This window comes from Chanodichthys erythropterus, chromosome 17 (genome assembly GCF_024489055.1).
Source record: "Chanodichthys erythropterus isolate Z2021 chromosome 17, ASM2448905v1, whole genome shotgun sequence".
Lineage (NCBI taxonomy): Eukaryota > Metazoa > Chordata > Actinopteri > Cypriniformes > Xenocyprididae > Chanodichthys > Chanodichthys erythropterus.
This window is the reverse complement of record NC_090237.1, coordinates 3,372,010-3,389,095: the sequence shown is the minus strand read 5'-3', so window position 1 is coordinate 3,389,095 and position 17,086 is coordinate 3,372,010. Positions and strand designations below refer to the sequence as shown.

The window sequence follows — 17,086 nt, the reverse complement described above, 5'->3', positions numbered from 1 at the left end:
CATCGCCTTAAAAAGCGCACGGCAGAAAAGAAAAGAGAGAGAAGGAGAAAGAGAGAGAGAGAGAGGAGGAGCCTGCTAAGGTATAATTTTCTAGCGCTCTTTTCCCTATTTAAACCCTTACAGAATTTACCATAGTAACCATAGTTTCCGCCAAAATACCATTGTTACTACAGTAAAACTGGGGCAGCTTTAAGTCAAAGCAATTAGAAAAGCTTCACACATTGTAATATTTAAAACAAAATCAAAAAAAAAAAAAATGTATAGCACTTAACATATACATAAATTCAGCCCAAAATACTGAATATAAGAACTTTCAGAAAAAAACTAAACAATAATGACATTAAGACATTAAAACTTATCATTAAAAATAAGAAATATGAAATACAAATATTAAAAACAGTATGTGTAATTTTTATCTTATGTGCTATGTTCTTTTGATTCTAATGTTGAGATTTTCATTAAAAACAGTGACTGAAAAGTAGGGTTGGGAATTGAAAAGGATACTTAAGGTCGGGAAGATTAGATTAGATACTTGTTATAAAATTAAAATATCTATTCCGCTTATTGATTTCTGTGTGCGCATTTTAATGTGATTTTAAATCATTCAAGCCAAAAAAGACGTGAAAGAGAACTCAATTCGGCATGTGAATACTGAATTGAGTTCTCTTGCATCTTCTTGCACTTGAACATAGAAATACACACAAAATTGTCAAAACATCCTCGTAAACACAGTCAGTTATGGCTGAAGTGAACGTAAACAGTTGAGAAAGAAAATGCATGTGTAACAGTATATTGGATCCGTGCAGCTCTTAAAGTGACAGCAGCCTAATAAACCTGCTGCTGTCTGTGTCATTACTGATAGTTAAAAACAAAAGAAATTCACTCACTGATCTTGACTGAATAACTTTTGTAACTTTAATAAGGATTAATCTATATTTATAAAAAGAAACCTATGCAGTGTTATTTTGTATATGATTTCAATTTCTGAACTTTATTCAGTTGTATTTATTTGTGCTATTGCTAATTTGCTTATTTGTTCTTATTGTATTACTGACAGCTTTTTACTTTTGTTCATGATATTCAGCTGCAACAGAATGTTTTGACAGAATAAATATGTTTGATATATATTTTTTACCATATTGGAATTGAAACTGGGAATTGATAAGAATAAGAATTGATAAGGAGAAGCAGAATTGGAACCAGAATTGCTACATTTCAAACGATACCCAACCCTACTGAAAAGATTTGTGTTCAGATGCATCTTTACTGAAATATGAATGCCTGGAGTTTGTCTGATTTCAATTGCTAAAGAGCTGTGAATTTTTAGGGTTTTCAGCTGTGAACTTTAAACTGTAGCTGTTGGAGAATCTGAGGTCAGATAGCGCCTCAACTTTTTTTGTTAATGCCTTTGACTTTAATGTAACTTTTATCTAGTTTAAAATAATCTGAGCCAGCAAGTGGGTGGCTCTCATGGTCTTGGCAGTGACCAGTGAGCTTCTTCTGTGCATGATATGGCATTCCTGTAGCTTAAAACAGTAGAGTCAAGGTCATGGGTTTCATTGCCAGAGAATGCATGACTGCAGTGAAAGTTTTTTTGGGTAAATGCGTCTTCCAAATGCATTAATGTAAATGTAAATGTTCTCGGGCTAAAGAATTGACAGCGAATGCAAAGTCATATAGTGTATCTGCATATTCGTATATACATTCATTCTATTATAATTGCTTGCATGGTGCTCCTGTTCGTATTTCAGCAATCCGTGACAGAATAGGATGGAAATGTCAAAGGCAGTCATTCAGACTGTCATCTCATCCATTATTAATTCGCTGAGTGTGACAGACCTTCAACGTTTCAGCAAAAACAGTCGGTAGGTGTGACACCGCTGCCCAAAATCAAGGTGTTTTGAGTCAGCTAGTGGGATGTCGCCTTAACAATAACTATGGTGATTTGTTGGAAACAATGATTACCATGGTGCTTTTTTAAGGGAAATTAAAACATCAACCTAGTACACATATGTAAATTCTTTCTTCAGTGTAATCCCCTTGTTCCCTTCTGATAAGTGAACTAATGCACCATCAGCTCTCTCTCTCTCTCTCTCTCTCTTTCACTGGCTCTCTTTCTTTCCTTGTTCCTCTCACCAATACAGTCAGTAAGCAATGCAAGTAAGTTTTATTCAAGTATGTCTAACTGATGAAATATGTCTTTCTCCCTCTAGATGGCGCTATATGTGTAAGACTGCAGATGTGGGTGGTTGTGAGTACATTACCATTATAGTCGTGACGATAACTGTCCTGTTCTCCATAGCGGAGTCGTTGCCCATTGAAAGCTCATTCTGGACCAGAACCAATTTATCCAGGTCGTTCCAGTAACCGATCTGCAGATGATAGACGATGGAGTAATCAATCCAGTGTATGTGAGCTTCTGGGTGAAATTACGGTGTGTATCTGTATAAATGTTTGTTTGTGTGTGTCTAAATGCAGGAAAGTGTTTTGTGTGTCTGACCTTGCGGGGGCCGTTACTCTTTAGCTCAAAGACATCCATGGTGTAGTTGACTCTGCGTCCATAATGATCAAACTGGATATTCCCAGTGAGACCCTGGATTCTCACCTTTACACACACACACACACAAATACACAAGGAAGTATTGGTAAGCGGGAACACATCCCTTTTGCTAAGCATGGAACAAAAAGTATCATTTGTAGCTACAGTTTATTTTGCAGAGTGGATTAAACCTTTAAGATGAGTTAAAAGTAGTGTAAGAGTAATTAAACAGCTTTGACAGCTAGTTTATGCAACATCCTTTGCATCTTGCAGTGTCATGGAGTCCCGCCAACTCCCACCTGTTGTAGTCCCACCCACTCTTACCTGTCATATAGATCCCACCCACTCACTTTTCAAACGGTGTCCCACCCACTCCCACCAGTCGTAGAGTCCTGCCCATTCTCACTTTTCAGACGGTCTCCCGCCCACTCTCACTTTTCAAACAGTGTCCCACCCACTCCCAACTGTCATAGAGTCCCGCCCACTCTCACTTTTCAAACGGTGTCCCACCCACTCCCACCTGTAGTAGTCCCGCCTATTCTTACCTGTCATATAGACCCCCGCCCACTCTCACTTTTCAAACAGTGTCCCACCCACTTCCACCTGTCGTAGAGTCCCACCCACTCTCACTTTTCAAACAGTGTCCCACCCACTCCCAACTGTCATAGAGTCCCGCCCACTCTCACTTTTCAAACGGTGTCCCACCCACTCCCACCTGTAGTAGTCCCGCCTATTCTTACCTGTCATATAGACCCCCGCCCACTCTCACTTTTCAAACAGTGTCCCACCCACTTCCACCTGTCGTAGAGTCCCACCCACTCTCACTTTTCAGAAGATGTCCTGCCCACTCTCACCTGTCATTGTGTCCCACCCACTCTTACCTGTCATACAGACCCACTCTCACTTTTCAAAGAGTCTCTCCCACTCCCACCTGTCGTAGAGTCCCTCCCACTCTCACTTTTCAAATGGTGTTGTGCCCACTCTCACTTTTCAGATGGTGTCCTGCCCACTCCCACCTGTCATTGTGTCCCTCCCACTCTTACCTGTCATATAGTCCCCTGCTCACTCTCACCTTTCAGATAGTGTCTTCCTTACTTCCACCTGTCATAGAGTCTCGTCCATTCTTACCTGTCAGACAGCACCTTGCCCAGCCTCACCCGTTGTTTTGAGTTCTTCCCACTTCCACCTGTTGTACAGACTCCTGCCCACACTGACAGTTCATTCAGCATCCTGCAGTTTTACCTGTCTTAGAGCCCACCCACTCCCACCTGTCCTATAGTCCCACCCACACTCACCTTCAGACAGTGCCCTGTCAAGTCTCAGCTGTAGAGTCCTGCCCAGTGTCAATTCATACAGAGTCCTGCCCACTCCCACCTGTCATACAGATTCCCTCCAACTCTTACCTGTTGTAGAGTTCCACCCATTCCCACCTTTAATACAGAGTCCTCCCCAGTCCTACCTGTCATATAGATTTCCTCCCACTTTCATCTGTTGCACAGAGTATAACAGGTGGGAGTCCCACCCACCCCCACTTGTTATATAGTCCTGCACATTCCCACCTGTCATACAGATTCCCTCCCACTCTCACCTGTTGTACAGAGTCCCACCCACTTTCATCTGTTGCAGAGTCCCACACACTCCCACCTGTTATACAGATTCCCTTCCACTCTCACCAGTTGTACAGAGTCCCACCCACACCCCCACACACTTATTGTACAGAGTCCCACCCACTCCCACCTGTCGTACAGGGTCCCGCCCAATCCCACCTATAATGTATATATATATAATAATATATATACAGTAATGCTCACTGTGACCTGTTGTACAGATTCCCGCCCACTCTCACCTGGCTCACAGCATCCCATCAACTCTCACCTGTCTTCCACAATCCCACCCGCTCTCACCTGTTTCAGAGTTCGTTCCATGTCGATGCCCTGATTCCAAGGAGCAGCTGGGTTGGCCAGGCAGTCTCCAGCGTTGCCTCTTCGAGAGATGTCAATCTTCTGTCTGCGCAGATTTCGAAACGCCTCCGCCATCACTAGCACACCATCGTACGTCAATGAGGATGTGTACTGAAAAAGTAAAAGGAATATTGTGTCTTTATTCACACTACATTACCCATGCTTCCTGTTTATAGTCACATTTCAAATGTAATGCTGAGCCTTCTTAGTGCATAAAGTAGATGTAAATGCAACAGAGAGGGCATTCTAGGTGAGCACATCGATTATTGCCTCTGCCTGCTTGCTAGTAAGGCTGTGTGCGTAATGCAATGTGACATAAAACTGCAATGTAGCAACGCCGCTACTTGTTACTGGAAAAGCTATTTAGCTGTAAAGCAGTACAGATTGTTGCTACACAGCAGTAAAGATTCGGAGAGATTGCTGGGGAAAGCATTGCAGGGATCTCATCGTTTTTCTCTTTATGAGGTTCCACTGGCGGTAAGAAAAACGCTCAACCTCAACAAAGATCAAAATGGATCTTCATCTCTTATTTCCATAAACAAATACAAAAGCATGCTACTTGCATGAGTAAACCCGGCCAAATACGACAGAACGAGTTTCAGCGGCTGGGTCTGCACTGACACGAGACATTATGAATGAACTTGATCAGCGGAAATGAAGATTTATGGTTGTTGCAGAGGCATAATAACATCCAATTAACATCGAGGGAAAGACAGAAACAAACAACAATCATTAAAGGGGGAGTCAACGAGTGAGATGCAGAAAATCAAGAGCAAGCAAGAGATGGAGGTAGTCAAGGCTCTTGCCTGTAAAGTGTGCTCTAATGAACCCGTAAAGATTGGTTTGATGTTCCTCTGATTTATAGCAGGTACTGCAGGGTGGAAGTGCTAATCAATGGGAGTAGAGAAGGATCTCCATGTTATCAACCGAGGGGAAAAGCAAAGTTTTTGAGCTGAGGATAGCACAATGAGGTGAGATTATGCAGCAAAAATTGTCTTAATGAGTAGATACGTATTGTTTTCCAGTTAGGGAGAACTGTAATGTTTTGAGCAGTGTCAGCGTTTCACTCACATTTAGTTCTTAAAAAGTCTAAAAATATTTATTAATATTTTTAATGTTTTTTTTTCCCCCCCATGTGCTCCTCGGAAAAAGCAAATGTCACTTTCTCTCAAGGCTGTGAATTTGTCTCTTGGATAACCAAATTGGCTTCCCAGTCATCGAAACAATGTAAACATTGACTTCATTTCACACATTCCCCAACAGACGGATTAAAATGTGGCTCCGGCTGCAGTCTGTCATGGCGTAATTGACTTAAATATTGCTGGGCAGCTGCTCGTTGAATCTCATTGGCTAAAGCTTGACAAAGAATGTGCCCAGTCACAGTTTGATTGGCTAAACATCTGTGACTGGAATTCTGCCACATGTGTCTGACAATATTATGGCATCAGAACTGCGACCTGATTTAAACCATCCTGCTATTTGCTGCACAAAGATGGACTATTTCAAAACACACTGTTCAAGTAGATATGGAATTATTCTGCTAATGTATTCAATAGGGGTGTGATGAGATCTCGTACCACTAGACCTCGCAAGATTAAAATGTGGTGAGATTTCTCATCGAGATGAAAAGCTGTCTTGTGATTGCTATGATGGAGTGTGAGGGTGAAATTAGGATTGAATATGCCACCGCTACGTTTACATTATGCCTCCACTGTCGTCTTGCTTTTAAAACCATTTAATTCAGTTGGATAACGGTCCCATTCAGCTCATCTGAGACAAGCTGCAGTATGTAGTGCTGAAGAAATCAGATTTCACTGATCACGTGATGAGTGTAAGTGAAGAGATGACTGACATGACCATGGTGGAGGATTCGTTGCACAACAGAACCTAAGCGTCTGATAAAAGTCTTGTCTTGTAGACATTCAACACCGCTGCTCTCTATTCACAGAGTACACGTGATGGTGAAATAGAAAGCGAAAGTAAAACGCGAACGCACATTCAAACGCGGTCTCAATACCCCACATTCTGAAAGCGGCTCCCTGATGTATGCAAATATCTTCCAATATGAAAGCTATCTTAGGCTGGACTGTGTAGTTGTAACCATCTCTCAGCTCTGTATCATGCTTGAAGACAAATTTGGTCCATATTTGCACTTTGAATATTAAGAGAGTACTTTGATTATGGTTGTACATACTGTTTGCACCTAATAAGACAAAGAGAAAACTGTTATTCATTTTTATTTATACTGTTTTCATTTCTTTGATCAATTTGTGGAAAGGAGTTCAGTTAGGAGGTCAAAAGTTGTAGAAGCTCATAAATCATGTATAGCTCTGGTCTGAAGAGACTCGTATGAAATCATACAGGAGAGAAGCCATGTGGCAAAAACCTTTTCTTCTACTGCATATGATAATTCATACTCAGAATGTACAACTGAAATGACATTGATTACAAGATGATTAGTTCAAATATTTCAAATGCACCTGCAGACTATTTTTCTAGTCATGTATTTCGTCATTGAGGATTACTGTGTAAAAACTGTTCATTCACATTTAGTAGTGTTTAGCACAAAGCATCTTTCAGCTGTTACCGAAGTCTTTAAAGGCATGTGCAAATAAATGACGCTCTCAATTCGTGATGTTTGTTTTATTGGTGTTTGCATTTGCATTTAATTATGTTGTAAATGTATTTGCGTTTACCCTGGGAGGGCTCTCAGAACCTGGATACTCCCTCTGGTCTAGTTTATTCCAGCGTTGCATTAGTTTGATCACCATTGCTTTGCTGAAATCCACCAACTGGAAACCAGTTACGTTTGCCCCGCCATGCATAAACCTCTCAAGAGAAATATCCTTAAAACCCTGTCGGGAGAAAGACAGAGAGGAAATTAGAGTGAGGGCGAATGAAGCCGATTCACTAAAAAGATAAAAAGATGGAGAACAGGAGATTGATAGGACGAATGTGAGGCAGAGTGAGTTACAACATTTCTTAATATCCCAGATGCTGACACACTAACAAATGTCAGCACAGAATGTGTTAAGGCACAGCACAAATAAGCAATGATAAATCACGCATAACAAAGTGCAGGTTCAGCGGTCCATCTCCGAAACTGACAAGACTGCAAATTCCTTGAGACTAACTACCATTTCAGATGAATTTATCATCCAAATAGATTTTTACAGTTGGGTTTTGAAGATAGTTGCTAGGTGGTTTCTTAATAAACAAAGTAAAAAGAGTGAGGCACTCTCAAATCTCTGTGATATCCTGTTTTATCGCCCAGCAGGTGAAAACGGTGCATCTGAAAGCACACTCTCCTCAACAACGCGCGCGATTTGAGGAATGTCTGGAGCACAAATGATGCAGAATGAGTTACGTGCCAACATGTAATTCTAGTCTCGGGTTTTATTCAGGAAAGTAAAGTGGCACATCGCTCAGCTCCATCACAGAGAATTACAGCCAGAGGACATGCTGTCCTCTACATTAGTTCATTTCCTCTAGCGCTCCATCACTGCCTCTCTCTCTCACTGAGCTGGATAAACCAGTGCCAGAACTCACCAGGTTAGCGATGATGTAGTGGTATCCTTTCACATGTTTCCCGACACTCACAATCTGAGAGAGAGAGAAAGAAATATAAGAAATGACTGAATTCTCAGGAATTCGCCTACAGATTTATTACCTATATTTGGGAAAGTGCATTTTAACAAACATCCACACATCACCTTGTATTTTAGAGTTTATATTCCATTGTGTGCCATTCAGAAACGCTTTTTAAAATCAAAATGGACAATTCTTGTTTTTATGGAAATTGCAGTGTTTATTCTAAATTTTTTATCCGTTTACATCATTAATTTTAAATCATTTGTCATCTTGAATCAAAACAACTTCCCGTCCCTTTTGCAGCGATGAGGGCGGGGCAACCTGTCACTCACATGAGATCCACCAATAGCAAACCACAACCATCCAATCAATTCCCCACGGACAAAATCAAGCCCCGCCCTACATTTGTTCTTGTTTGTCGCAGTGGGTACACAGTCTTGTACCTTTGTGTTTTTGTCTGATTTTCAAACACTTTTTTTTTTTTTTTGCTTCAAATCAAAGTTTGTAATGTTGTGATTCTCCTCATAGCCGGTTGGTTTGGTTTATGGCTTATATCTTATTAAAGAAGACTTTTTAAAAATCCCGATGGAAGAAATGAATGGGAAATGACTTCCTGAACCAACGGCGCTGATAAAGTGCTCTATTTCTTTGAATTACTGTTCAGTAAATTCCTCTTCTTGTCAGCAGAGTTAAAAATCGTTCAATATCTCATGTGTCGTGGCCAAATTGATTCAAAATTACACTCGTGATTTAATAAGGAGCCATTTCTTGTGCTTTCAGAAGTTCAGTTTCATGCTAGAGTTTTGTCTAGTGCAGGGATTTTTAAACTGGGGGTCAGAAGGAGAAGTCTAGAGAAAAACAAGAATATTTTTTTTAAAATTATAAATAAATAATGAACTAAATAAATAAAAAAATACAATTAAATAAATTAGATAAAAGAATAAAAATGTGATTAAAATAAAAATAATAGTTATTAATCTGTTAAATAGATTAAATTAGAATAAAAATAAACTACACATTTTGATAAAATAAAAATAAACATTTGATTAAATAAATAAATAATACATTTAACTTTGCATTACTATAGTGAGTAGAAAGATATATATAATAATATAACTTAATTTTAGATTTATAATATTACTTTTTCAGTGTATACATTTTTTATATTTCAGGATAGGGGCCATATTTGGGGATCCATGGCATCTAAAAGATTCTAGTGTGCAACAGGTGTCTGCGAGATCAGCGGCTGCTGATGCCAGATCCACATCTGCTCAAGGAACATGCTGGCAGGACTGGCAGGTCGTGGAGAGAGAACATTCTGTTGATGTTGTACCTGACTATGTCCAACTGCGAGACGGTATGTGTGTGTGTGTGTGTCTGCTTGTATTTGCCAAATGTACTGTCAGGCTGATAGATGGGCACCTTTAGAGGTCTGCCTAAGGAACAGACGGACCATGCAACAATCAAACACGCCCCGCCATCGCAGAGTTCACAGATCAGACACTCAGAGAGCTGCGCTGTGACTCCGGCTGCTGCTCGAGTTCAACATCATTAGCGCTCCAGAACGGCATTAGGCCACAGGTCCCTTTTAATGTACACTAGCGTTCAAAAGTTTCTGAAAGAAGGCCAGCAAGACTGCATTTATTTGATCAAAAATACAGTCATATTTAAAAAAATATATATTATTTTAGTTTGAAATAAATGTGAAATGTAATTTATTCCAATTTTCAGCATCATTACTTGTCACATGATCCTTCAGAAATCATTCTTATATGATGAAACATTTCTGATTATCATCAGTGTTTATATTTTTGTGAAAACAGTCATACTTGATTCTTTGAAGAATAGAAAGTTCAAAAGAACAGCATTTATTTGAAATAGAAATCTTTTGTGACATTATAAATGCCTACTGTCACTTTTGATCAATTGAATGCGTTTTTGCTGAATCAAAGTGCTCATTTTCTTTTCAGAAAAATCTTTCTGACCCCAAACCTGTAAATGGTAGTGAATATTCCTGCATTATTGTGAAAGCAACACACCTCAGTACTAAAATGGCATTAAACTGGATGTTTAACTATAACTTCAAAGTCTGTCTGGATGTCAAAATGCTTTGTCGTGATGGTATTTGACCTTAAAGACAAAAAACTGACCGTAGAAGAAGATAAGTAATGAGAGATACTGCTGTATTGTCAATATGGTTGTCGTTAGGCACGATTTGTGAATTTGTGTAAGATGTTGCCACTTGCAAAATGGGCTTTCAATAAAACTTGGCTGCCTATACAGTAGAAAGGCGAAAAAAATTGAAATCGGTGCTACCTGAAAACTAGAGAAAAAAAGCTGTCGTCTTCCATTTTACCAAATAGGTAGGAAAACTTCAACACCCATAATGCACTGGGCATGTTGCCCTCCGAGGCCACTCCCACCAGTCTGCTATGGGTACGCTTGACCAGTCTAATTCCACCTGGCTTTAGTAGGAAATACTTCTTAGCAAACTTTTAGTCATAATAATGGTGTTTTTTTTTCCAAGTGCAAGAATTCAAAGTGTAAACGTTTAGTGGAAATGAGTTACTTTGGGTTTCAGTGAAGGGTCCAGCATGTTGTAGGCAGTGGATAAAGACTGCAAAGAATACGGAGAGAACGTCATGACGGACAGTCTGAAAAACCTCCCTGTTTGTAGTCAACATTTTAAACTGGATGAGGATGAACACAGTATTTTATACCAGTAGTGCTCCACTTTTACCATAATGCTGTTTAAAGAGCAGACAGTCTCCTTTACAATAACCATTTTGTTAATAACCCTCTGCCGATCCAACGGTCCATGGGCGACGATACAAAAATGCGGAAGTAATGGAATTTTCACGAAAGACCTGGAGCCGGATGACGCGTTTTGCTTTTTCTGACAAATAAAAAGGAATTTCTCAGCCGACATTTTAACAATACAAAGTCACACTTTAATTTCAGCTCTGTTCGCTGTGATGTGTCTGTTTCAGGTTGTTTGGCAGCAGTTTCGTCTCTCTGTACATCATGTTATTCTGAGTTTCACATGACAGACAGAGCGTGTGAGGAACAGAGAGAAGCTCTGCAGCAAGGAGGAGGGATGAGAGGAAATAACAAATCGGAGGCGAGAAGGAAAGCACTGATCGTTCGTCTCGCTCTGTGATCCCTCCAGCTCTCTGTGATTTGCGTTTTTATGCTTTTCCTTTAAAGGTGCTGTAAGCGATTTAGTATTCTGGAATGCATCCATAAACTGTTCCTGCTACCTGAGAGATATTACTGGAATAGTTTTTGTGAGTCTGTCGCTGTGGCTCTGCAAACAGCAACAAATGACTGAGGGAGGCGGCTTGTGCTATTTTAGCCAATCAGAAACATTCTCTTCCTGTCAATCACTGCGCACATTCGGGTTTGTTGACATAAGATTAGTTGACAGGTCTTTGAAAGTCTGGTGTGAGTAAGTGAAACGACTCTCTGATTTCTGATTTCAAATATATTTTTAAATATTTTATTTAAAAATATATTTGAAAATGTTTAAGTATTTATATATTTTATATATATATATATATATATATATATATATATATATATATATATATATATATTTAAAAAAATTGTAGAATCATTTCAATGTCGTTTAGAAAAATGGCTCAAAGCACTTACAGCATTATATAAATTTTTTTTTAAATTATAAAACCATATGTTTTAAAATATTTAAAAAATAATAGAAATATTTAAACATTAATATTTACAATTTTACACTTTATAATACTTTTAAATGCCTAAATATTTAAAAATCTTCAAATATGTTTTTTAAAAATTACATTTTAAAAATGGTAGAATATTATGCATTGTAAAATATTATAAATATTTGAATATTCATATTTACATTTTTAATACTTTATAATATTAAATGTCTGAATATTTAAAAATCATAAAATATTAAAAAAAATACATTTTAATTTTTTTTAGAATAATTTCAATGTCATTTAGCAAAACGGCTAAAATTATAAAACTTTTTTTTTTTAAATATTTAAAAAATATTAGAAATACTTAAATATTAATGTTTATATTTTTACACTTTATATTTTTAAAATATATTTTTAAATGTCTACATATTTAAAAATATTTACATTTGAAAAATATTGTAGATTAATTTTAAAGTCAGTTAGCAAAATGGCTCCAAGTGCTTACAGTATATAATTTTAAAATCTAAATACTTTAAATATTTAAATAGAAATATTTATGAAAAATATTAAATATTGTAGATTTTTAAATGCACTTTAAATATTGTAGAATAATTTCAAAGTCAACACTCACAAATAATGTTTATTCCATATTGTGATGTATTTCCGTGAAAAACAAATAAATGTTAAAAAAAATAAATAATATAGGGGATCATTTTATTTTATACATTGTGGGGTTTTTATGATGCTGAAAATGTGCAATATTGGAGGAGTTTAAAAATAATTACTTGTAATAATTATTACATTTTGGTGAAAGATTATAAAAACATTTTGGAATAACATGCACAGATGAATCAATCACATGCTTTCTTGCTGTCATCCTCACCTGCTCTAGAATGTTCTGGAGTCGCTCTGCCTCGAGGTCGATGACGAACTTCTTCTCCTGCCGCCGGTCCAGGTCTTCCAGCAGCCTTCGGTAACTCGCGTCATTGAAGTTCTCCACGCAGATGGCGCTAACCTGCCAACCGTTTTGACCCGCCTTCTCCATTATGGCCTGCAGGATGGCGTATCCTAGCAACAAAAACACAAAAAACACTCGATGTGTGTATATTCTAATGCTACATTATATCTTTACCTTAATATGCATATAATATGTATCTGTGTATTCGTACAGATTGACTAAGATTGGAATAATAAGGATTTTTATTTGATCAAAAATACAGTAAAAACAGTGAAATAATATTACAGTTTAAAAATATCTGTTTTCTATGTGAATATCTGTTAAAGTGTAATTTATTCCTGTGATCAAAGCTGAATTTTCAGCATCATTACTCCAGTCTTCAGTGTCACATGATCCTTCAGAAATCATTCTAATATGATGATATGATGCTAAAGAAACATTTTTCATCATTACCAATGTTGAAAACCGTTATTTTTCAGAATTCTTCAATGAATATAAAGTTCAAAAGAACAGCATTTATTTGAAATAGAATTTTTTGTAACATTATAAATGTCTTTACTGTCACTTTTGAATTCACCTTCCCAGACGGTGTGTGTGTTTCTACAGGTGTGTGTTTGCGTGTGTGCGCTCTGGCTTCATCTTCTGTCCAAATGTCCCGTGTGTGTTCTGCATCAGTGTGCCAGTTATGTCAGCCAAGAGCAACAGATGTCCTTTAAATTGGCCCTTAGTCGCACCGCGGGACTTTGGACATCAGGACAAATGCAGCGTCCAGTGTCAGTCTGTGTGTGTGTGTGTGTGTGTGCAGGTTCCTCTTTTCAGACAAACAGATATAACACAAACCACAACACACAGACGGACCACAGATGACCGTGAGCTGTCTCTCTCACACACACACACACAAAATAATAACGAAATAGCACCAGCTGTCCTTTGAGTAAACACAGACTGCCAGCAGAGACCTGGAGGATCCTCTGTACACAAACCCCAGTCTGTGTGTGGACAGAACGGACGGCTTCGCCGCTCACTCTTCATGCATACACAGGGTATGGCGTATTACTCACTGTTTTTGAAAAACAGTCACAGTATGTGAATTTATACAGGCATGCACAAGTGTTGATCATCTCCTAAAGCCCTCGAATGCACAGCCTTGCAAAGTATACTTCATTGGACGCATGCACAGTAAATACACCGATCAGGCATAACATTATGATCACCTTCCTAATATTGTGTTGGACCCCTTTTGCTGCGAAATCAGCCCTGACCCGTCGAGGCATGGACTCCTCTAGACCCCTGAAGGTGTGCTGTGGTATCTGACACCAAGATGTTAGCAGCAGATCCTTTAAGTCCTGTAAATTGCGAGGTGGAGCCTCCATGGATCGGACTTGTTTGTTCAGCACATCCCACAGATGCTCAATATCTTCATTTGTGTTCTGAAGATGAACAAAGGTCTTTTCGAGGGAGTTAATGACAGAAGTTTCATTTTGGGGTGAACTAACAGTTCTGGATGCAACGTGTTGGAAATGTGCAGGAATAAAGATCTGAGCGATTTTGACAAAATTGTTATGGCAAGGCCACTGGGTCAGAGTATTTCTGAAACGGCAAGGCCTGTGGTTTGCTCACAGTCAGCGGTGGTGAGAATTTACCAACAGTGTCTGAGGAGGGACAAATATAAACCGACGACAGGGTGCTGGACGCCCAAGGCTCATCGATGCACAAGGGCAATGAAGGCTATCCTGTCTGGTCCGAGCCAACAGAAGGTCTACTGTGGCACGAGTCACACAGAATTTTAATGACGGTTATGGGAGGAATGTGTCACAACACACAGCTGCATATGGGGCTGAGGACCAATCAGTACCCGGATTTTGCCGTGTTCACACTGCAGGAACTAGGAACAATTTTACACTGAATGTGTTTTTCTGAGGTAAATGTGACGTTACGTGACATTGAAGCTGTTTTATTGACGTCTTTCCGAGGTTGAAGCACTGATTGAGCGATTACACGAGACGTGACACGGATTTCAGTAATTTGTACTATATATATTAACATACCTTCAGATGTTCATGCATGTTTATTTCGCTGTAACTGGTATTAAAGCGGAGGAGAGGATGATCACATGCTTCTCTTTAACTGAGGCGCTAAAGCGATCCGTCACGCCACATTAAACAGTGCCAAAACGGTATTTATTTTTTGAATCTCATAATAAGACGGACGTCATTTGAAATCTGAGACTTTGCTTCATATCAAAAGTAACAGCACAAAGATTATTGCGATTTATTGGATGGGAGGCGCTGCATATTCTGCTCATTCATCAACTGAAAACAGACTAGACTAATCGATTCTTGGGATTTAAGAATCGATATCGGTTCGTAAAAATGAGAATCAATTAAAATTGAGAAATCGATATTTTTAACCCAGCCCCAGTATGCAATACTGAAAGTTGTCATAGGAGATTTCGTCTCTTAGCCCCACTTTTGCTCTTTCAGTCGCGTAAATTATGCTTTTACACCTCCGATAAAACAAAACCCACGATTCACAACAAACAGCTCAGATCAAAGACCCTCATGATGACCCCTGTCCACTGTCGAATGTGCCTACAATGGGCATGCGAGCATCAGGACTGGACCTTGGAGCAGTGGAAGAAGGTCTCCTGGTCCGAGGAGTCCCGTTTTATTTTACATCATGTGGGCGGCCGTGTACATGTGCAGCATTTACCCCGGTAAGTAATGCATTGTGGGACAACAACAGGCTGGTGGAGGGAGTGGACGGATGCTCTGGACAATGATCAGGTGGGAAACCCTGGGTCGGGCCATTCTTGTGGACGTAAATTTGACAACTGAGAGCTGCCTAAACATCGTGTCAGACCAGGTCCACCCCTTCATGACACTGCTGTTCCCTGGTGGAGACGGCTCTTTCAGCAGGATAAAACACCCTGCACACACTGTTCAGGAATGGTTTGAGGAACATGATGAAGTTCAAAGTGTTGCCCTGGCCTCCAAATTCCCCAGATCTCAATCCACTCGAGCATCAGTGGGATGTTCTGGACCAGCAAGTTCAATCCACAGCAACATACAGGACTTAAAGGATCTGCTGCTAACGTCTCGTCCATGCCACGTAAGTTTATGGAATGTTTTAATGTATGTATTTTTAAATATACAAATATTTTAAAATATATATTTTTTACAAACATTTTTAAAGATTTACAATATTTTGTTATTATTATTATTCAAATTCAGATGACTCCTGTTTCATACTAAATGCTCTCACAAACTATTTTTATTATTTAATTTTATTTTTTTATCAAACACTTAACACAAAGCCTTTATATATAATGCATTATATAAGTATCTTTAATGCAATAATTATGCCTTTTAATGCACCTTATATTGAGTTGCATGATCTCATTAATAATTGTGAGCAGTGTTGAAGGTAACGCATTATAAGTAACGTGAGTTATGTAATCAGATCAATTTTTTCAAGTAACTAGTAAAGTAACACATTTCTTTTAAATTTACGGTGAAATATCCAAGTTACGTTTTTCAAATAAGTAATGCAAGTTACTTTGCTTTCCCATTTAGTCACTGACGTTAAGAAAAATTGTGTGTGAACATGATGGGTATTGTAGTTCTTTACTACATGTAAACATACATTTACTCAGCTCACTTGCACAAAAACATTCAGTATTTCTCAAAAATAATAAAAACAGTGAAATGCAAACCTGCAATAGTTAAATGGTAACACTTTACAATAAGGTTCATTAGTTAAACATTAGTTAATTGTAACATGGAAGTTACTGTAACAGGGACAGGTCGCTCTTAGCACCTAACGCTGGACCAGATTCTAGGTTCGTTACAGGAGGGTAAGTAACCGGAACACACGAGGACACAGATAATAACTGAAAATGTCTTTGTATTTTGTTTGAGCAAAAAAAAAAAATAAAAACAATTGTAACACAGTCACAATAACAATTAAATAAAATAAATAAAACCAAATGAAATGATTGTTTCTTTTCAATGCCCTGTTGTTGTTGTTTTTTTTTGTTGTTGTTTATATCTTTGAGCTCTGTTTACTATTTGCTTCTAGTTATTATATAGTTATTGTTTATCTTTCAGTTGTTTAGTTTCTAATTTAGTTTATAGATATTCAGTTTCACTATTTTTAGTTTAATAAGAGTTTTCCTTATCTTTGGGTTATTAGTTTGTTTTTTTTTTGTTCAACACTTTTACATTTTACTCATAGAAAAGATTAACCCAAATTGAAACAAATGAGGAAAAAAAAATACATCACAGTAGTACAATTCGAACAATTCGAAAACAATTCAACTCTTCAAACAATATAACAGTCTGAATGTTCCTTTGTC

At 38.3% G+C, this 17,086-nt stretch overlaps 1 protein-coding gene across 2 annotated transcripts in view; it reads right to left on the bottom strand.

Moving 5' to 3' along the window:
- The window catches only part of gria4a (glutamate receptor, ionotropic, AMPA 4a), a 106,422-nt gene that overhangs the window by 53,410 nt on the left and 35,926 nt on the right, over positions 1-17,086 (bottom strand). For both annotated transcript variants that reach the window (XM_067365003.1, XM_067365002.1), the window contains exons 4-9: positions 12,655-12,839; positions 8,050-8,103; positions 7,197-7,355; positions 4,444-4,611; positions 2,501-2,605; positions 2,265-2,372 (exon numbers count right to left, since the gene is read on the bottom strand). In XM_067365003.1, coding sequence (XP_067221104.1) covers positions 2,265-2,372; positions 2,501-2,605; positions 4,444-4,611; positions 7,197-7,355; positions 8,050-8,103; positions 12,655-12,839 — 779 coding nt within the window. The remainder of the gene's footprint in view (positions 1-2,264; positions 2,373-2,500; positions 2,606-4,443; positions 4,612-7,196; positions 7,356-8,049; positions 8,104-12,654; positions 12,840-17,086) is intronic.